Here is a 22,585-nt window from a genome sequence, read left to right on the forward strand (position 1 = left end):
CCTGAACATGGCAGATGAGCTGTCTTTTTCATGTGGCCTTAGCCTAAACAGCAACCTATGTGTTCCCTCTCCTTGCTTGTTAAAGTATTTTCTTTATGGGGAGAACAAGCCCCCTTGGAAATGGATGTACTTTATTAATAGAAAAAAATCAAATTATAATGGCACCTTTAAATCAATGTTACTAGGAGCTCATGTAGACCTTTCAGAATAAGCCTCTATGTTGTGTAAACTGTTTTATTATTTTTACTTGTTAACAGCTTTACTCTTGTCCATGTGCTCAGAGTCCTTGGCAAGATGAGCATTTTATAAATCTGATAAATAAATAATTGAAGCCTCCCAATCAATATTACCCAAGGGAGAGTGAACAAAATAAACTAACAAACAAAATAATAAAAAAAATATGTATCACCCAGGGGAGAAGGAAGGAGGCACTCAAATCTTCATTAAAGTCAAGGTCTGCCCCCCTTTTCTTTCCCCCCTCCCCCTTTCTGATAATTGCTAGGGAAGAAGAGGCAGAGGCCAGGAAAGGCTCCTCTCACCGCCATAGGCTGAGAGCAACAAGCTGATCCTTCACTTAGCCCTCTAGGAAGAGTAAATCAGTTCACTAAGTCAGGTTTCACATGATGGTCAGAGATAAGCCAGAAGATGGAAACAGTGTGCTTGCCCCTTGAAGCAAAGTCCACCAGCATGAGCTGGGCAGTCCATGCCGGAGGGTGACTGGCTCACAGGAGCGTCATTGGAACTGCAGCATATGGGTTCACACTGAACTGCTCTGGGAAAATGTTTGTCAGCACAGCGGTAAAGCACTCCAGAGTGGGTCTTTACAGGACTCTGCAGCCAAACTGAGCCCAAGGGGAATCCCAAGGTAAGTCTCATGAAGAGGTATAAAGCCTCATGAGTGCAAAGAGGATTTACTACACTCCCAATCCAACCAAGGATTCAGGTGCCTTGTTCCCAAATTTGTGATTCATTATGGTTCTACAGATCATCCAATTATAAGGAATCATCACTGGTTGGTGCCTGAATAGCCTCCCGCTCTTCTAAAAATATCACTGACAATCAGATGGTACCTACAGGCCTTTCCATAGAGGAGAGATGTGCTGAGCTGGCAGGTGGTTTATTTAAAGAAAGCCAACAGCGAGGCTGGTGAGGCCTACTATGTAAAGGAAGATTTTTTTCAAAAAATGAAATCATACCATTCAAACAAAGTTCAAAAATCATTTAGGCTCTCATTTTGCCTTAAGATAAGTCTATCTACAAATCTCCAGGGACAACATATGTTATTGTAAAAGACTTTGAAAAATAAACTTCTACAAGCAAATCTTTTGCGTGATCAAACTACACTCGCTGTCAAAAAATTAGGACAGTTTTGCAATGAGTTGCTAGAGCCGGCTAAAACTGGTTTGTTAGATTTTCAGGAAATTTTGCAAACTAGGTGATTTCCCATTGGTAGTTTGAAATCAGCCATAGTAGGAATATTTACACCATGGAAATCAGCAAAGAGTATAATTCAGAGCCCCAATTCGTTCCACCCCTGTAAGCTGATGGTTAAATATTAAATAATGTACTATTCTCACAGGTTTTGTAAAACTTCTCCAGCTTTTTCTTCTCCAAATGCTTATATTCTTTGATAGTGGTAAAAAAAAAAAAAAGTAGGACTCACATCAGAAATCTCCTCTACAATTTTCTGGAAGAGTTAGCCTCTACTGAGTGCAAGACAATCCCCTTACAACAACAAAACTGCTGTATTAGAAAGACACCATTAGCCCCAATTTACCTGTGCTATTCTTCCTATTATTTGTCAATCCTTGAAATCTCATTTAGTCCCTTCAGAGCTCTGGGAATTATGTCATCTCTCAAACTTCCGGATAAGAATGGGTTCAGTACTTGAATGGTACAACTGACACTACAAGTAGCCTCAGGTGACCTCAGTATTTATGAAGCACAACCCTACTTGCCTTCTTAATAGAACTTCTCCCTTCCAGTAAAGAGCTAAGCTGAGTGCCCAGACTAAAAGTTCTTTACCTCCTGGAGTCTTTCAGACAGAAATAACTCTTAGTACAACTTAGGGACTGGAAAATGTATCCTCCATGACGTCTTAAAAAAAAGTTATTGGCTCTAAAACCTAATAACAAAGATGTCCCAATACCAATTGTTGGGAGATGATTCTTCTTGGGCCCCTGGCATTTCCCTCTATCTTATAAGGAGAGACATTACTGCCTTTTGTTCTGGATGATTATTTTGAGGAAGTTTGTATAGCAAACAGCCTTAGGAGCTACTGATAATATGTCCAAAGCACGTTTACTGCCCATTAAAGGAGTTAGGGTCCCTTTTCTATTATACAGAGTATGTGCAGGCATCCTTCTGGGCCCATATTTAGCATGTCTCATGCCACCATCTATGAAATTGTGCCAGGCTAACTTCTTAGCCTGCAAGTAGAGAAAATCTCAGACCCTTCACAGTTCTTAACACCTGTTACCTATAAAGCTTTTAAAAAGTAATCTATATCTGTAGTTATATCTCTATTTCTACCCGTTTCTATTCATCTTACCCTCTATTGAATGAGAACTAATTGTGTTTCTGGTGGATTCTTTATAACTCTCTTGGGCAATAATGTATAAGACAGCACACAATGACGTTACTAGACTGAAAACTGCAGAGCTGTTCATGCTGTTGAAGACATACGTATGAAAGTAGCCAAAATGAACATGAATAAAACAGTCTCTTGTGTCCCCTAGAACAGGGCTTCTCAAGCTTTAAGGAACATATAAATCACCTGGGAATCTCATTAATATGCCAGATTTAGATTCAGTAGATCTGGGATGAGGCCCAAGATACCGCATTTTTAACAAGTTCCCAAGCAATGCTGATGATGCTGATCTTGATAGCAAGGCTCTAACAGCAACTAAATATGCATTTTATGCCTGTTAACACTCTAATATTTACATAAACTCAAACATTTTTTAAACTGATACGAACAGATACTATACTGATCTTAGTCAAAAGGCCGAGAAGTGATAAACTCTAACATTTTTAATAAAAGTACCTACAACCCAAGAAGTCCACATAAACCCAAGAACTCCTATATTGGTTTAGCAAATGATACTAAAACAATTCCTGAGAACATGATTATGAGTGTTACTTATATGAGGAAAATATCCAGATTTGTTATGACTTTAGTCTGCATTATAAACATATTCTATTCAAAGAAATAGGAGCAAAGGAAACATGTAGGAGAAGACTTTCCTGGGTTATGTAAAGAGTTTGCAGACCGTAGCAAGCATTTAAGTAAACAGAGCAAATAGCCTTATGGTTAACGTTGCTGATAAGTATCTCTGTCCAGGCTAACGCTGATGGACTAAGCATAACAGGGAAAGAGGAAATAATAGATGGACATAAAACTGACTGGAAAATTAAATGTGCTGCCAGGGAAAACACAGTGGGCAGGAGGAGGGTCTTACTTGTGGTCCCGATACTGTCACTCCCTTGCTACAGAAGCTGAGGGAAACTGAGGTGATAGGGTACTCCAAGATCCAGACCCATAACCACTTTTTTATATTTGTTTATTTTGTTCTTTATATTCCACATATAAGTGAAATCATACAGCATTTATCTTTCCCTGTCTGCCTTATTGCACTTAGCACAATACATTCCAGCTCCCTTTGATTCTTCTCCATCTTAGTCTACGTCTCAGTCACCTCTACAGGCAGACACTCAGCCTCATAGGCCAGGTTTTTAAGACTATCGTCAGCCCAAAGAATTTAATCCTTCCATCTCATCTTATTCACTTGGGAATAAGTTGTGTGCCCATTTGAAAAGCACAAGAGAGAGAGGGCTCAAACGTTTTTTTGAAAGGCTGAAAATATATTTGGGAATTTTATTATGAAATATTGAATAGTATTTTTGCTTTCTTCCTTTTCTTTCTTTCATCATGTCCTTCTTTCCTTTCTTTTGAATTTTTTCTTCCTTCCCCTTTTCTCTCTCTCTCTACAATAAAGACTACCAGGGAGGCAGTAGGGTGTATTTCAGGATTCCACACACCAGTTCCTCATGAGGTTAGTGACTAATATGTTTGAAAAGATTTTTATGGTTATATAGAAGGTCGTGGGTTAGGAAATCCTGGTTTAAATAGAGTTCAAAGTTTTCTTTACTATCTCAAGCCTTTAACAGGCTGAGGTCCACTGTGCTCTCTGAGATGGGGCTATGGGTGCTGCATTTTCTATATTCAACCACATAAACACCCCTCTCCCATCCACCTCCCACTAGGGTTCTGAGGAATTCACTCTGAGAAAGAGCTCTGACACAAAGATTTTGAATGCTGGAGCCCAAGCTGTTGTGTTTAAATTAAATCCACCAGGAAAAAGCCTTGTGGCCTTGGATCAGGCACATAACTTCTCTGAGCTTCCAGTTTCTTCGAGTGTAGAAGGAGTCAATGACATCTACCAGATGGTCCATTGATAGGACAGAGTGAGACAAATTATGCAAAACACCAGGCAGAGCTGCTAGCCACCTTGGCCTTTCAGATTCAGAGGAGCGGTTAATCCATGTCCCTTGAAGGCTGGATAAGAAACAAAAACTACTATGGAGAGGAGGCCACCAGCCTCTTTTCTAACTTCACACATTTCAAAACTGGACCTGTGTCTTGTCCCATCCACTCACATCCAAATATTCTTTTCCAAGGGCTGGGCCCCAGGCTGTGTTTGTCTGTGGTCAGTCCTAACAGATGACATTTGCCAATGAATGAAGGAGAGAAGGGAAATATTGAGATGGAAAAGGTCACAGAGAATAAACAATGGCAGGAATGAGGCCAGGCCAGAGAGAGGGGGCATGACTGTCCTGAGTCAAATCTGACTTTTACCTGTTAGAGAAACAGGGTCTCAGGCGAGCAAATTCTTTCCCTGGGTCTCACTCAGGGTCCCCATTTCAAATCTATACTAATAAAAGGTTAATATTCTAATTAGACCTAATAGACCTGATGTCTTCTGGACGTCATTCCAGACGTCCTTCCTGACAAAGCCGGGAGCGTGGCCGGCCTGCAAACCACCCATGACCCCTTCACCCAGGCCAGCCCTGCCCCCCAGTGGGGACCCCTACCTCGATTGGAGGCGTGACCAGCCTGCAAACCATCAGCAGCCCCTCACCCAAGCTGGCCCAACCCCCAGCGAGAACCCCTACTCCAATGCGGGGCCCCTTTCTCAGGGCAGGCCAGCTGGCCCCCTCCCATGCACCAGGCCCCTATCCTATATAATAAAAGGGTAATATGCAAATTGACCCTAACAGCAGAACGCCCATTGTACCCAGTCACCACGAGGTGCACTGGCCATCTCTTGGTCTCCTCCCCTGGCCAGCAGGCTCCGATTGCCTGCTGGCCAACTGCAACAGGGTGTTGCCAGAGAGCAGATGGGAACAGCCGACCTCTTGAGTCCCTTTCTCCAGCCACCAGGCACTGACCACTCAATAACGAATGTGGAACCAGAGGTTGGTGGCAACGGTGGACAGGGCCAGCTGCAAGCAGATGGGGAAAATGGCCCTGATCACAGGCCAGGCCTAGGGACTGTACCTACACATGAATTTCATGTGCTGGGCCTGTAGTATAAAGATAAAGATAAATATCACAGAGCTGCATTAAGGAATCATGGGAAATTGCATACACAAAGTACTTAGCACAGAATCTGGCACAGAGTAGGAAGTACATCTCAGAGAAATAATCACAGCAGAAAATAATCACAGAGCTAAGTGTTCTTTTTTTGGAATGAAGCGGGAAAGTAGATGCTATTATTCTCAAATCAAATTCTCTGGTTTCTAGATTGGAAAATAGATATAATCATTCTGGGGAAACCCCAGAAAAAGGACTAGACTCAGGTCAGAATATTTCATTCCCCACAACTGACTGCAGATGTGCCCAATGACTGGTGGCAGATGCAGTTTTCCATGCTGTCATTCTGAGAGAGAGAAAACAGACACTACTACCTACTGGATTCCAAGAAGATTACAGATAACAATGAAAGAACATTTCAAGTTTGCTGAATAAGGACTCCTACCCTTTCCTCCTCACAGAAGTCAGGTAGGGGGATCACTTCCCTAAGTTAGGACTCCCCTCACCTCCCCCACCCATGACTATATTATACATTTATTAATCTATTTTCTATGTCCCTCATTGCAATGGAAGCTCTATAAGGTACGGACTCGCTCTGCCCTCAGGGTCTATTACAGGCTGGCCCAGAGCAGGTTATCAGTAAATATTTGTTGAAAGAATGAATGAATCCCATATTAGTTATTTAATAAGCATGAACACTTAAGGATTTATAGTCCATTAAAACAAAATGAGGACCATGAGACCAGAATTTTTAAAAAATTAGTAATGTTATTATAAATCAAATGAACAGCTTTATTAATCACTTCCAGCATTAATAGAAAAACCAAGAAATAAATTGAAAAGGCTTGGCAGGAGCCAAGAAATCACCATCAACATAATCAAACTTCACATTTAGATATTCTAACCCTTCCTCTCAATGACTCCCCTATAAATTTCCAAATGCAGTGGTTCCACTGTGTCCTCAGGACCAATTTCAAACTCCACAGCATGGCAGGAAGGCCCTTTGCATCCTGGCCCTTGTTCTTCTCACCATCATCATCTCCTACCACTGTCCTCTTACATCTTCATCCCAGCAATAGCCAAACAAACCCAACATGAGCCTCTCTGTCTTTATAGGTGCCTCCTTCTTCATCTTACCCATGTGGTGAACTTTTTATCCTTCCAAGTCTCATTTGAAGATTGATTACTCTGTCCTGAATGAATCGGTCCTCTCTTGTGTGTGGCTTTTTATATTATCTACTGCCTTACCATCCACTTAGATGTCATTTATTAATCTATCATTTGTGTAAGTGATGTACACATACTTATTCTATGTGTCTGGCACATCGTATATGCTCAGTAATATGTTTATCAGAAGAACAAAGAAATGGATACATGACCACTGTTACACTTTCTCTTCCCACATCGATATCCTTCCCAACTACTTAATGACCTAAGACAAAAAGTCACTGAGAAGGTATGGTAAACTTTATGGAGCACATAATATCTGCCGGGCACTATCTTATTAACCTTTTGGTTATCCCCAGAAGTCCTCTCTGAAATCAGTGCTGTTATGCCCATTTTATAGATAATGAAACTCACAGAAAAAGAACCTTCCAGAATATAGAGTTCAATCTGAATCTACACTCCTCCTGCTACCTTGTTTTGGCTCAAATGCAAGCTCCATTTTATCTTTATCCATTCAGAGGGTGTTCTCTTCCAATATCCTCATTTTTTAAACTATGTTTCCAAGTGGCCCTCAAATGGCATCTGTCTACCAAACTTTTCTAAGCCTCCTGGATGTTCCCCTCTCTTCAAGACTTTCTTGCTCCAAAAGTCTGACTAAATGTTCCCAGTGCCTTCTAATTATTTAGTAATTCTTCTACCCAAGCCTCCTGAATGGCTTTGAAACAATGTATAAGAATAAACCATGAATACCAAATTCGGTGCCTGAGAGTTAACTCTGCCTTACATATTACCAAGGACTGGAGACAAAGAGATAATAGGATAGAACTGTTGACTTCAAGGAGCTTTCAGATTAATGGGAAGGTTAACAGGTAAAACATATTCTTTCAAGATGACAAGCTAAGTATTTTTTCTGGATGATTACTCATGGTATTACAAGCCTACAGAAAAGGGACATTGTCCAATCTGAGGCTATCAGTGGAGGCTTTCTGGAAGAGGTGATGCCTGAGATTTATCTTTAAAAGATAGCAAGAAACAACCAGGCAAAGGGATGGGTGAACAACACTCCAGGAATAAAAAAAAAAAACAGTATTGTCTGCAGTGCTAATAAGTGGTGATATCACCTTACAGGAACTTGAATGGTCACTAGTGTGGTTTTCATGTATTCTTGCTGAAATTTTCACATGTGGAGGGATTGTTTTGCAATCAATAATTCAACCAGAACCCAGCTCATTATTCCTCCATTTTTTTTCTTTAAGGGTCTCTCCATGTAAGATGTTGATGACTCCTGTGAGATGAGTTAAGGTTTTCAGGATGCTGTGGTCCATTTAGAGGCAGGAGAAAGTCATTTTCTACACAGCATCCCAGTACAATATAGTCATAGGACTGAGCATGACCACCCCAGAGGGAGAAATCCCCATCCTCCCAATGCACATCCCCTACTCCCTTTCCTGTTTGCACCTTCTCCACAATTTTGTTTTCCTATGAACTATCCAGATTCTCTTACAAACTGGACAAAGATTTCTCTCTACACAACAGATTGATATGACTTAACTCAAATGCTTATTAGAAATTATTTCAATCACTCCCAGTCTGGTGAGTTAAGTTTGATGTCTAGTAATGTATTTTGTTATTTCTTAATAAAGAGACAGCCTCCTCCAATGTTAGTAGGTTATGAACTTTGATGCTGGAATGCACCTTTGATGGCATCTAGAAATAGATATTTTAATACACCAAGAAGGAAAGAGAGCAGGGCAGCAGGTGAAAAAGCTAAAGAACTAAAACCAGAACTATCTGGATATAAATCGTGGTTCTGCCAATTACCAGCTCTGTGATTTTGGACACATTAGTAAATGTCTCTGGACTTCAATGAACTCATTGTTACAATGCAAGATTTTTATGAAAATCATAGAAAATGTGTCAAGGATGTGGCACACTGTGCCACTTCCCTCAGTAGGTGGCAACTATGATCTATTCCTTGCTTAATTTTTAAATTAAATTTTAAGATCATCCATTTGTTCACATGTAGCCCAAATTAGCAAACAAGAGATAAAAATAGTTTTAAACATACTGATAAAAAAAAACATCAAGTAATATAATGAATTTCTTAGAGCTCCTACAGAAAAAAACTGCCATAGTTCAGTTGCCCAGAAGTAGACCCAGAGAGCAGCGTTCATGGCGAGTGATTTATTAAAGAAGGACTCAGAGGAGAGAGGGAAGTAGGAGTTAAAAATAGAAGAAGCCAAGTGAAACTGCGTTTTCAAGTGCAGCCTCACTCTCAGCCTGATCCTGCAGGGAGCTGTGCAGTGTAAATTATATCATAGATCTTGTAGAGAACCCGTCAATCATCCCAAAGGGTTGGTCCAGCCTACAGGCAAGGGGAGTGAGTTTTTCTGCTCCTACACTAGTCAGCCAGCTGCTAAGGATGGGTTGAGAGAAGAGAGTGGAGGGTACTTAATCCCCATTCACCTCCAACTGTGCGTGCATTGTGTGCATGTGTGTGTGTGTGTGTGTGTGTGTGTGTGTGTGTGTGTGTATTGGTATGGGATAGGAGCTCTACTAGTTCATGGGTTGCCCTCTGAAGGAGGTTCCAGGTGCCAGCCCTTAGGAGAAAATGTACACAGAAGCCAGGACCAGTAAGGGAGCTTGAGGGAAGCTGAGCGGAGCACAGACATAACATTTGCAACATTAATCAAGAGAATTTCATGGAAGCCTATCTGTGTCAGTTTTGCCTTCCGATCGTTGGAGCTGGTCCATCACCAAATGGTGTACATTTAACTGTAAATATGTGCATTTTTCTTTAGTAATTTACAAAAACCAAGTTTGAAGTACATATTTCCTAGGAGTGTAAAATTCAATTTTTAAGGTTTGCCCTCAGGCATCAAAAAAATGAGCATTTCAACCGATTACAGCTGTAGTTTTCTGCTAAAGAAAGTTGTGCCAGTCTCTAATAGAGGGCACAGCCACTGCTCAGATGGATGCGATTGGGAGAGAGCAGTGGCCAACCCTTTAAATACCAAGAGAAAAGCTGGCACCAACAATTCCTGGGCTCCTTCACACATGCATATTCATTTAACCATCCACACCGCTCAGAGATTCTGGGATGTTATATGAATTAAGTTGTGTGATCTATGCATCTGTATGATAGAAGTATCATACAAAGATTCGAGACTCTGCTTTAATCAAATTAATTCAAGACTCTGCTTTAATCAAATTAAATTATATTTAAAAATATAATTTCTCATATCTCTATGTCCTTATCTGCAGAAGGGGAATACTGAGTAAGATTCAGGTAATAGAGACTCACTAGAGACAGCCAGTTGGGTAGGTAGACTGGATTAAACGCATTCATTACTTGAAATGGCTATGGAAACATGAAATATCAAAATAATTAACTTGTTAGGGCCGTGAATGGTTTTAAACACCTCTTCTTAAATAAAACTTCCAATAATGTTTATAATTTGGAAATTATAATTTATGGCAATTATGTCAGCACACCTGAAGGACTAGAACTGGAACAGGAAAATATATCCTAAACCACTGTATAACCAGATACAGTAAAGCAAAATTCATTAAGAATTTCTGAGAAGCCAAACAGACATAACACTAACTATTCACAGGCACCTTGACCTTTTGCACCTAGATTTAAGTTCCAATTTTATTATTTAATATATTTTTATTGATTTTCAGAAAGGAAGGGAAAGGGAGAGATAGATACGGTACATCAATAATAAGAGAGATTCATTGATAGGCTGCCTCCTGCCTGTCCCTACTAGGGATGGAGCCTGCAACCCAGGTATGTGCCCTGATCAGGGATCCAACCATGACCTACTGGTTCATAATCAGTGCTCAACCACTGATTCACATGGACTGAACTAAGTTCCAATTTTTAAAAAGTAAGTATTGGTGGTTGCCACTAAGAGGGAGAGGCTGTTTACTCTTTTAGAAACTCTCAGAATATCTTAGGAGCTCAGGAGATGAATGTATTTAGGGAAGGGTTGGAGCAAAAAAGATTTAGCCTAAGAATGACTGTCTTCCTCAAACAAAATACAAAATTCTCAACTACCAATTGTAAAAGATTTGCAATGAGCTATCATTTCAAGGTGAAACACTTACTTGCTAAAGTCAGTGCTAAAATGAAGCTACTAAAACCTGGCATCTCCTACTCTTGGCATATTCTAATTTTGAGAATTCAGAGTCTGATTATAATTCTCTACTTTCCCTTGCATTGTTCCATAATTGAAAACTTTTAGAGTCAATGAGAATCTGACATTGAGTCTAAAATGCTGAATAGAGGGAAAACAAGCATGTCAAATCAAAATTAATACTGTCAAAGAATCCATGTAAATAATTGGGATTATCCAAAAGTATGGATAACTGTTTTCCATTTCTAGGTTTTCATTATGGAAGTCTGTTCAGGGCAGATCTATCTTTTCAAATACGGTTTTTTGCTGGTAATACTCGATTTGGTTTCTTTGAATTTGCTAACCCATGAGCATATTAGATGATAAGTAAGAAAATAGACTAGAACAAATATATATTACTGAAACTTCATAAAGAGGAAGATGTACATGACAACAATGATGAGTTGGAAAGGACCCAGTTTCCAGGTCTTAGGGGGGAAGGATGCAGAGTGCTCTCCTGGGGCCAGCGGACAGGGACATGTGGCTGGGGAAGGAAGGAGGAAGAGGACAAAAGCTCCCCAAAGCTGGCAGTCAATTCAATACATCCCCAAACAGAGAGAAAATAAGAAGGGGGTGAATCATAAAGATAGAAAAATTCATTTAAGGAGATGTGAATGTCTGCTCATAGAATAATTAAATCCTCCCCACTCTCATATCATGGTGATTCAAGAAAGACAACTAATCCAGACCACAAGATGGCAAAGCACTATTAGTAATCTGTCAGGAGAATAATAAGCAGAAAAAGCAAGTGCTTGCTTCCTCTCCAGAATTGCACCACTTCAGGAATTCCCAGCCTTTCCTTATGTTCTAGCCCTGTCTTTCAACCAAAGGGAGCACCATGCACAGAGACATGGGCTCTACTGAACATGGAATCATACTTATGAGGGAAACCAGTGTTCCCACAATATTTTAAATCACTCTGAAAATGCATCAGTTGAGTTTTCAAAGAGTGGTGCTTTTCTCTCGATAGCAACTGAAATATAAATAAGAGAGAGATAGAGAGAGAGAGAGAAGAATCTGACTCAAATTATATCAGTCACAAAATGAACCATACTCTAATTACCTAGCTTTTGAAATGAACTGGGCTACATAAAAGAAATCAGAGTGAATATGAGAAGAATGATAAGAAAAACTAGAGACATAACTCAAACCCTGGATCCTACCCCTGGCATGGCCATGTGATCACTATCAACCATAGCATTCTAAGAGTGTGTAATTCTAGGGTAGGATATTTCTGGGAGGAGCTGGTGATCATACTGCTGAAGTACAGCTGATCATAAACCTGAACTGAAATTTTCTCAATATACCTAAGTCATGAACTTCTCTCCCCTAGTCCTCCAAAGGTATCTTTTCCCCAGTCATTTATATTAGAAATCAATTCTGTACGTTAATACATCAGCATTGCCCACATTTAAGTTCTGTACATACACTTTCACAGTTTATGCCTTATCCAAGTACCCTTCACTCAGAGAAGCCTTATAAAGGTCTATAAGTCCCTATAGGATATGCACTTCTGTCACTTCTCTGATCTCTCCTCCTACTCCCCCTACTCCTACCTCACTCTGCTTCAGCCTCCCTGGCCTCTGCTATTCCTTCAACATGCAGAGCTTCCTCCAACCTCCAGGCCCTTGCATTTGTTTTTCCTCTGCCAGGAATGCTGTTCCCTCAGATATAAGCATACTCACTTCCTCACTGCCTTCATCCTTAGTTCAAATACCATCTTCTCAAATAAGCCTTTATTAACTGTTTAAAAAATAACAGAACTCACTATTCTCTTCTTACCTTTATTCATTATATTTATAGCATTTGTCATTACCTATAGATTACATCTATATTTCTTCCTCTATCTTTTTGCCTTTCTTCTTCCCTGGAGTTTAAGTGTCATGAGGCCATTATTTTGTGTATCTCAAAATCATTGAGCAAAGACATTGTGGGAATTCTTCTATTTTTGACTCAGCATTAATAGGTATAATAAACCTAATTGCTTTAGAATTCCACCCTACATCTTTGTTCTCTTTAGTATTAAATTCCCAGTGCCTTAGGATAGTCCTATTCAATCTTTTTAAAGTTTGTTAACATTATTTACTCAAAACTTTATTTTTTATTTAACTTAAACCTTATCCTAAATAATAGTATCATTAAACCAAAGGTATGATGTTCTTGGCATACTTTTTTTCTAATAAATATTAAACTAAATATAGAACCATCAGAATTAAAGATGACAGCCCTGAGTATCTCCTGAAGCCATCTTATTACCACTGATGACATATTCCCCAGATTTGAGGAGCATCCAATAGCAATATATACCAGTGGAAGTACATGTTAGCGATATCCAGTATGAACTAGTGCTAAAGCAGTGAATTTGGTATAGAAATAAATTTCATTTTTTCTTACATTTCTTAGTCTCACAGCACAAAACATTAAATCTGGAGTCATGAGGCCTGGCTTCCAGCCCTGGTTCTGCCACAAAGCAGAGACATAACCTTAGGCAAGTCATTGAAGCTCTGTGGCTCCAATGTCCTCAGATCTACAATAAAGGCTCTGGATGATTCCTAAGCTCCCTGCCAGTTCTCACTATCTTTTTAAAAATATTTTATTTGGGTTTTTTTTACAGAGAGGAAGGGAGAGGGATAGAGAGTTAGAAACATCAATGAGAGAGAAACATCGATCAGCTGATCAGCTGCCTTCTGCACACCCCCTACTGTGGATGTGTCCATAACCAAGGTACATACCCTTGATCAGAATCAAACCTTGGACTTTTCAGTCCACAGACCGACACTCTATCCACTGAGCCAAACTGGTCAGGGCAAGTTCTCACTATCATTGATTTTACCAATGATCACAGAGATGAGGGAAATAATTCTAAAGCAATTAGGTTTATTATATTTATTTAATGATTAATCAGCGTGATAAGGGGGGGAAATTCCAACAATATCTTTGCTCAATAATTTTGAAACAAAAAATAATAATTTATAAAATACAATAATATTTTGATATATTAACACTGACTATACATCTTTTCTGTAACCTCATAACCCCAATTAGGCAGCTGGACACCAAACATCCATGGCCTCAACGAAGGGTTGTCCAGATAGAACTAACAAAAAACAAAAAAACAAAAATGGGGGAGGGGGGTTAAATCCTTGGTGGAGATCAGGTTGCTCTTGTTTTTGTTTTACTTTTGTTTTAACAGAAGCCAGTATGCAGAAGAAATGACTGAATTAAAAACAAAAACAAGAAAAACTTGAACACCATTCTGCAACTCTTAGAAATTAAATAACTGTTTCAGAAAATGATCAGCACTAGATACATTTGGGACATTTTTCTGAAATTCAGACTCAGTGTAAATTCAAACAAGAATCTCCCCATACTCTTTTCCTTAATAATGTATTACTATAATATAAATCTGAAAAACAATTACCTCTCATGGAATTAGTTCAATGAGCCATGCACTAAGCTAAGTACTGATTTAATTCTTATAATCACCCAAGAGATGGCTATTTTTGCCTTCTTTAACCAAAGAGGAATCTAAGATTTAGAGAGTTAAAATTTTCCCCAAAATGTGTTTAGCTGGTGGGAGATCAGGGATTTGAACACAAGCTTATCTGATTCATAAGTCCCCAGTGTTAGATAGCTATAGGCTCCTACATTTGAAGACTTAAGAGTTAACATCTTACAAACATGACGGATGTGAAATATTCAAACAGGCTAAATTCTGAATCACCACATGACAATTTTGCTGATTTAGAGCTAAGTTTATTCCCACAATCATTCAATATTCTTGCCCAAAATAAAGTAAGATAAAATCAGAGCATATGTTAGAATTTAAGCCAAATTACCGGTGTTCTTTATAAATTCTGAAAAGCTTGTCCACCAACATCAGATGCTAGGAATAAGAAGGAAAAAAAACAGAAAGAGAGAAGAAAGAATGTAAAACTAGGAAGCAGAGATGTGGAAGGACAAAATGGCAAGGGAAAAAATGAAAGGTTAAAATCAAATAAGAAATAGAGAAGAAAACCAGCAGGTTTTCCAATTTGGAAAATCCTTTTTAAGATACACCATGACTCCTTTTTAAAAAGGAGACATATGTACTACTATTTGTAATACCTTAAACAACAAAATTAAATTAAATTAAAAAATAAAAATAGAGATGCAGCCCTAAAAAAAAAATAATAATAATAAAATAAACAAAATACACCATGATCTGTGTAAGGAAGTCAAAGTGAGTTCAGTCCAGGATTTATGAAGAAAGAAGAATGGGTAATAACTTTTCCTGACTTTTTAAATACAAAATCTAATTTCTTAAGGAATCCTTTACCTTTTAATGAAACTAGTAATGTGGAAAGCCCCTAAAATCACTGAGAGCAATTTCTATATTAAAGGCACACAAACCTGGGCTCTTCCCACTGAATCACACTAGGCTTGTGGGATGCCCACATAAGACCAGTAATTTTTGAAGTTCAAGGTCAGTGCACTTGCAATACTAAGGGAAGAAAAAAAGCTGCTTCTTCTATTTGCAGTCTTAAGTGACCTGGCCAGTCCTGAAAATTCTATCTCCTTTTCAAGATGCTCCAAAGAATGCACATGTTTTGCCCTGATACAGACATAACCCAAATGTTGTCCTAAAAGAAGTAAAAGACTTTGGAAGATAGATCTTCAAACTTCTCTCCCTTCCCCAAAACATATGGCAAACCTCTTTTTGTAACAATTCCAAATGACAGGAAAGAAATGCTTGCACTAATTCTTTTCTTTTGATAAATCTCCAATTTATCAAATTACTGAGCAACTCTTTCAAATTATGTATTTTCTGAAATTTCTGAATATTTGAATATTATTTAAATTTTTTTCTTTTCTACTAAGAGCGCTAAAATATACTGTGAGGTCCATCTGAAGCTGGGGGAATGGCAGTAAAGGAATGGCTCCTGTGAAAACCTGTTTTTTGTGACACAGCTTTGTGAGGGTTACATTCCCACATTAACAGAGAGAGCCAACAACACTCAATACTTACTGTACAGAAGAGTTAATTGCTAAGTTCTTCAAGATTTATTTTTCTTTTTATTAGTGGCTTTCTAATTCCAGAAAGTTAAAATAACACTGTTGGTCTCTCTGAAAAATGTTACACTGTCATTCAAATATCCTTACTCCATATAGCTCCAAAAAAGAAATCACACCAAGTTTAAACATTTTTTTAAAAAACATGGATCTAAATTTAAAAACACACACAGAGTAAAACTGGTAAAGAAATATTTAAAAGTATATTTACCACTGTAGGTTTGGAAAGGCCTTCCTAATAAGCAAGACACAAAAACTAAGATGGAAAAAATGGACAGATTTGTTTCTACACTGAGGTAAATGTTTTTGTTTGCCAAAAGACATTATTTTAAAAAGTCAAGAATAAAAGAAAATGTGAACAACATATGTAACCAATAAAAGATTGATTAATATATATATATATATATATATATATATATATATATATATATAGGTTATAACTCTATAAATTGACAAGTAAAAATAAACATTTTTTATTCTTCACATAATAAAGATTATTAACCTTATTATAATCAAAATATCATTTTAATTGACTTGGAAAAATATAAAAGATTGATAATATCCAATATAGATGAAAATATAAACAAAAAATACTGTTGGTGGGAGTATAAATTAAGTATTTTTTTAAATTTATTTTATTGAATTTTTACAGAGGAAGAGAGAGGGATAGAGAGTTAGAAACATCGATGAGAGAGAGAGAGACATCGATCAGCTGCCTCTTGCACACCCCCTACTGGGGATGTGCCCGCAACCCAGGTACATGTCCTTGACAGGAATCAAACCCGGGACCTTTCAGTCCGCAGGTTGACGCTCCATCCCCTGAGCCAAACCGGTTTCGGCTAATGAAGCATTTTTACAAGGTAATCTATCAATGTGTAAAATATACACACATTTCTCTCAGCAATCCATTTCCAAGTTTCTCTTAATTGTAAAGTATTATTTGAAATAGTTTTTTATAAACTTGATTAAAATATAAAATGTTCATTATAGGAAGAAAATAAATTACAATTCATCAACGATAATAACAACACTTGTGTAGTAATTACTAAATACTAGTGTTTTTCACACATAAATTCAGTTTGTCTTATCAAACCTTTTGAGGTGGATATAATTATCCCCTCATTACAGATAAAACTGTAAGAGAGGATGAATGACTTACTCCAAGTCACACAGCTTATAATGGACAGAGCCAGGTTCCAGACCCACGTAGCCAGACACCAAACTACTCAGAAGTACTGTTAAATAAAATGCAGTACATACCTTGGTGCTGACATGGAAATATCTACAAGACAAACTAGTTCTCTTAAAAAATGCAGACATGGTGATGAAAGTAGACATACTGTTTTTAAAAAATTTTTAAACTTGGTGTAAGATATACTGTGAGGTCAATCTGAAGCTATAAAAGAATGGTTGAACACAACAGTAGTGAACACAATACAATCCTATATATCCTATATAATAAAGTGGTAATATGCAAATTGACCCTCATGCTTTTACAAGATGGCTGCCTATGACCAGGCTGGCAGGGGGGTTTAGTGAGGGACTACCAAACAACTGAACAAGCAGGCTGCATGAGGCAACCAGGCCAGCAGGGGTGGCAATTGGGGATGACCAGGCCAACAGGGTGGGGAGGGGCAGTTGGGGGCAACCAGGCCAGTAGGGGAGGAAGTTGGGGGCAATTAAGCTGGCAGGGGGGCAGTGAGGGGTGAGTAGGCCAGTGAGGGGGGAAGCAGTTGGGGGTGACCAGGCCAGCAGGAAGGCAGTTAGGGGTGGCCAGGCCAGCACACAGAGGCAGTGAGGTTCAATCAGGCCCCAGCAGTCCAGGATTGTGAGAGGGATGTCTGACTGCCAGTTTAGGCCCAATCCCAGGGACATCCCCAAAGGGGTCCCTGATTGGAGAGAGTACAGGCTGAGCTGAGGGAACCCCTTACCCCCTCGATTGAATTTTGTGCACCAGGACCTCTAGTACACAAATGATGTATTATAGGGTTGTACATCTGAAACCTATGTATTTTTATTCTGTCACCCAGAAAATTCAATAAAAAGTTTTTTTTTTTAAGATGCAGACAAGATTGGTATTTTAATTTCTTTATAAAACAAAAAGTGAATATATTTGATTATCTACATAATAAGGGAAGCTATATATTTTCTTATTTATATAATATACACATTCTAGATTATTCAAAAAATTTACCCTTAAGAACAGAAGTGGTATGAGAGAGGGGAGTGAAGAAAAACCTCCACTTTTAGCTCTATTTCCAAAGTGCTTGAAATTGTGAAAAACAAGAATTAATTCATGTGTTACTCTTAGAATTTCTTAATGTTATTTGTCTTTAAAAAATAATGGTGTAGAGATTGGTGGGAAGGGGGCAGGGAGCACGTATATGGAAAATAGTTTGCCCTTACAGATGTTTCTATAACTGTTTCTGGCTTTCGGTCACATTTTTCCTCTTTTAAAAGTCAATCCAAATATCTGTTAAACTCAGCCTTCTAAACTTTCCAGGATTGTTTTCAGCTCATAGAAAAGGCTTTAACCTTTAACCTCTTAGCTTTGGCCCCAGTATGTTTATGACTATTTTTAAATCACCAAATTTTTGGTTTCTGTTGAAAGACATTTAGAAGACCATTTATAAGAGGAGAAACTTAAACTCTTGGCCTTGAATCTGGACTTAAGAAAGCCTGGCTCTGCATTCGTAGGGTTTGTAGTTGTTTGGCCAGTTACTAGCTGGAAATATCTGCAACTCAAATAGCAGGAATGAATGCAAAGGGACTATGGAGACTGAATGTGGAAGAAGAGAAAGCCTTTCTGCCCCGGTGCCTCTTGCAGGACCCCTTAGGGCCCCTTAGATGTTTATTCTAGAAAGACAAAGGATGCATCCATACCTAGAGGAAAATATCATGGGTGGGTTTCCATCATGAAATGCAAGGAACTCCAAGCCTATGGCCAAAACTATTCTTACTACTGTGAGGGGTGCCAAGCTCCCTCCACCTTCTTGGCTCCCTTGTATTTTTTCCAGCCCTACACACCATCAACCCATCAGGCAGGGCTCCCAATGTGGAGCACTTTTGGAAGACATAAAGCTCCTGGGCCCCCAGATGCTTCCATTCCCCCTTCATGGGCATTTCAACATCTTCAATGAGGAAAGGGAGCCAGGAAGCAATGTGAGAGCTAAATACAAATGAGATCATTCAAAGGCCTGGTTGCCTGCCTGTTCCTTGGGCAATAACGCTGTTCTAGAAAGCCTTTCTGGCCTATTTCAGTGGAAATTAAAATTAAAATAAATCACAGGCAGCCTTAAAAGAAAAGGAATAAAATTATGCTTTTACATGCAGGGATATCAATACATGTGTTATACATTTTATGCATCCATAGTAAGCACACATAGAATGATCCTAATACAGATGGCCAAGCACTAATAGAGGGGCTATATTTGGGGCTTCTGCAATTATAATAACTAGACAGTTGGCCAAAAAGCAATAGGGTGATAAAGGCAAAGAAGTGAGCATACAAAAATGCACTGGGGTAAATTCAACCTCTTGACATCACTATTGAAATAGGCCGGTAATCTCTTGCTAACTAGCAACAAGTTTAAAGTATATCAAGTGATAATGAAAGGTAAGTTCTAGGTTAACGTGCAGATAGAAGCCACCACCTATCTCTTCAACTGGATTCAGAGCTGGACAAAGACACATATTCTGAGGCTGTGCAGTCACAAAAGCAGAAATTGAAGATGTTCATGTGCAAAATGAAAAACCCTCCAACTTAAACAGCGGTAATTGTTTAAAATAGTCTGAGAAAACGTGAGACAAATGACCTCCTGTGTATAGCCACTACTTATCTGGAATAAGTGAAAACAAAATGTGGGTAGGGCTTTCACCCATTCAGAAACTTAGCAAGGATCCAAGACCTCTCTTTAACCATTCACAGATGAGCTACACTCCAAATATTAACTCGTTCCCAAATACCAAATTGAATTGGATAAAGCTAAAAATTCTCTGTGATCATTAATTCAGTCAATTAATATTTACTAGGTGCCAACTTTGGGCCTGGCACTGTATAAGGAATGATGAACAATACCAGTAGGAATGCTATCACCACAGAGCTCATATTCTGGCCCTCCTGCTCTAGATGGGACCATCAGTATCTGGTCATGGTAAATCGACAGAATAGAGAAAAAACCCTATGAAGTTTATAGTCACAGATACCTATCTCCAAAGAACACCCCACAGCTCATCCTGCATAATAAAGAGGTTATATGCAAATTGACCCTCATGCCCTCACACAAGATGTCAGCCCCCATGTGGTCAAATATGGCCACCCCCATGTGGTAAAAGATGGCCACCAAAAGATGGCAGGCAGGGTAGTTGGGGGTGACAAGGCCTGCAGGAAAGGGAGGGCAGTTGGGGGGATCAGGCAGGCAGGGGAGGGCAATTGGGGGCAATTGGGCTGGCAGGGGAGCACTTAGGTGTCAATCAGGCTGGCAGGGGAGTGGTTAGGGGTTGATCAGGCTGGCAGGCAGGCGAGCAGTTGGGAGCCAGCAGTCCCAGATTGCGAGAGGGATGTCCAACTGCCGGTTTAGGCCTGATCCTAAATGGGCAGTCTGACATCCCTTGAGGGGTCCCAGATTGGAGAAGGTGCAGGCTGGGCTGAGGAACACCCCCCTCAATGCATGAATTTCATGCACCAGGCCTCTAGTTGATTACATTCTACATTCTAGGTTTAAGTGCCTGGTCCCAAGGAAGGAAGATCATCAATAATGTTTGGGTTCTCATGTCAATCCATAAAGCTAAACTGGCCCTGCATTCAGGCACAGTGTGGTTTTTAAGACGTTTCCAGTTGTGTTACCCTAGGCTCTTTAACAGTATTAAATTGTAGTTTATAATCACGGAAACAGTCAATGCTTGCCCGGCAGGTGTGGCTCGGGAGTTGAACATTGACATCTGACCAGGAGGTTAGAGGATATTCCAGGGTTTGGAGCTTGATCCCCAGTAGAGGATGTGCAGGAGTCAACCAATCAATGATTCTCTCTTATCATTAATGTTTATCTCTCTCTCTCTCTCTCTCTCTCTCTCTCTCTCTCTCTCTCTCTCCCTCTCTCCCTCTCTCCCTCTCTCTCTCTCTCTCTCTTCCCAAAAAAGTAAAAATACATATTTAAAAAAAGAAACAGTCAATGCTTGACTGAAGTGTGCAACGCTGAGGATGGATAAAAAGCTGTAAATGCCTATGGGTGGGCTGGCCGCCCTTTTCAGTCTCACTCTGCCTCTAGGACAGGGAATAGAATGGGTGGCACAATCTCCCCAGAGTGCTTATGAGGGTGAGAATTACATTTGGAATAGCTCACCAGCATGTGAGCCAGTGGCCTCTTACATGGAACTAAGACATTGGTTCTGGCCAAGGCTACCACATTTCTTACCTTGAAACTCAGAAAATCACAGCTGACATATTTCCTAGCTGTTTCAGGAAGTATAATAGTGTTTTTACATATTCTGCCCTTTTTCAGACATATGTGTTTTTTTCAGCAGTAATCGCAGCCCTAATAGCATTTAAAGTACATTAGCTTACATGAATTTTTAAACACCACTTTTTATGCAATTTCATTTGCCCTCATTGCATGAGCCTCATCTACTAGATTCCCCCAAAATTATCAACTCAGCATCTAACTAATAAAACCGTAACCTCAAAGCAGGTCTGTTTTGTTCAAACCATGGCACAGATAGACATGTAGCTAAAAATAGAAAAAGTAGTTATTCTAAACAAGAATGTGAGACTCTGAGACAATTTTTTTTAAGTATTTAATTTATGTTTAGAAATAAGAGAGTGAAGCATACTGCCTGGAAGAAGTCGTTTAGTGGCTCTGTGACAAGATTGAGCAAAATTTTTCTTGCAATTCATTAAGAATACCCTTAGGTTACATGTGGTAAATACAGGTGCCTTAGCGGTAATCATCCCAAATTATCCAAATAAAATACTGTTTCCTTCTTAGTGCCAGAGTCTCTGTATGAACTCAGTCTTCTCTGAACTTAACTCTCCTCCATCTGAGCTACAGAGAATATGCCTACTTTCACAGATCCTTCTGTTGGTAGTTTTCCTAACACAAAGTTGGGGTGGGGGTAGGTTTTTAAAGCCTTTGCTGAGCTCCAGAAGGACTTAGACAGAACCTCTCCCTGAAGACCCATGAGCTGGAAAGATCTCAAACTACACTCTCAAGGTGGGAAAGGGATAGAGCCAGAGTCTGCCTCTCTCGGTAAAAAAACTGATGTTTGTGGACATCTATTCCAAGTGCCTCTAAGGAGAGGAAGCCCCTGATCAGAATGAGGAAAGCAAAATGCTATGGTAGGTGGCCAACATGCAGAGAGCGGAAGCCTGGCCTGGACCTGGGCGTCACTTGCACATGGGGACCCAGGAAGGTCTGCAAAGCAGTGGGGGAGTTTGTTTGCAATACCTCTCCTGCTTCCTGCCACACTCACAAAGAGACCCAGTAGTCCACATATATTCCATGGAACATTGCCTGAGACTCTCAGGCAACAGAAGCATCAGCGTCCCTTGCGAAGTGCTAGAAATGCCCATTTTGGGGGGCCCACTGCAGAC

The 22,585-nt window shown here is 39.4% G+C and overlaps 1 protein-coding gene across 10 annotated transcripts in view; it reads right to left on the reverse strand.

Annotated features, from left to right (window-relative positions):
• NTRK2 (neurotrophic receptor tyrosine kinase 2) overlaps nucleotides 1–22,585 on the reverse strand; it is a 307,491-nt gene that overhangs the window by 210,887 nt on the left and 74,019 nt on the right. Inside the window, exon 13 of one of the 10 annotated variants that reach the window (XM_084897977.1) lies at nucleotides 14,688–14,830. The exons of the other annotated variants lie outside the window; for them this stretch is intronic. Within the exon in view, the coding sequence (XP_084754103.1) occupies nucleotides 14,793–14,830 (38 nt within the window). The 3' untranslated portion in view covers nucleotides 14,688–14,792. Of the gene's footprint in view, nucleotides 1–14,687; nucleotides 14,831–22,585 lie in introns of those variants that run through there. 10 annotated transcript variants of the gene reach the window in all.

The sequence above is a fragment of the Pipistrellus hanaki genome (genome assembly GCF_964339955.1).
Source record: "Pipistrellus hanaki genome assembly, chromosome: 11".
Classification (NCBI taxonomy): Eukaryota; Metazoa; Chordata; class Mammalia; order Chiroptera; family Vespertilionidae; genus Pipistrellus; species Pipistrellus hanaki.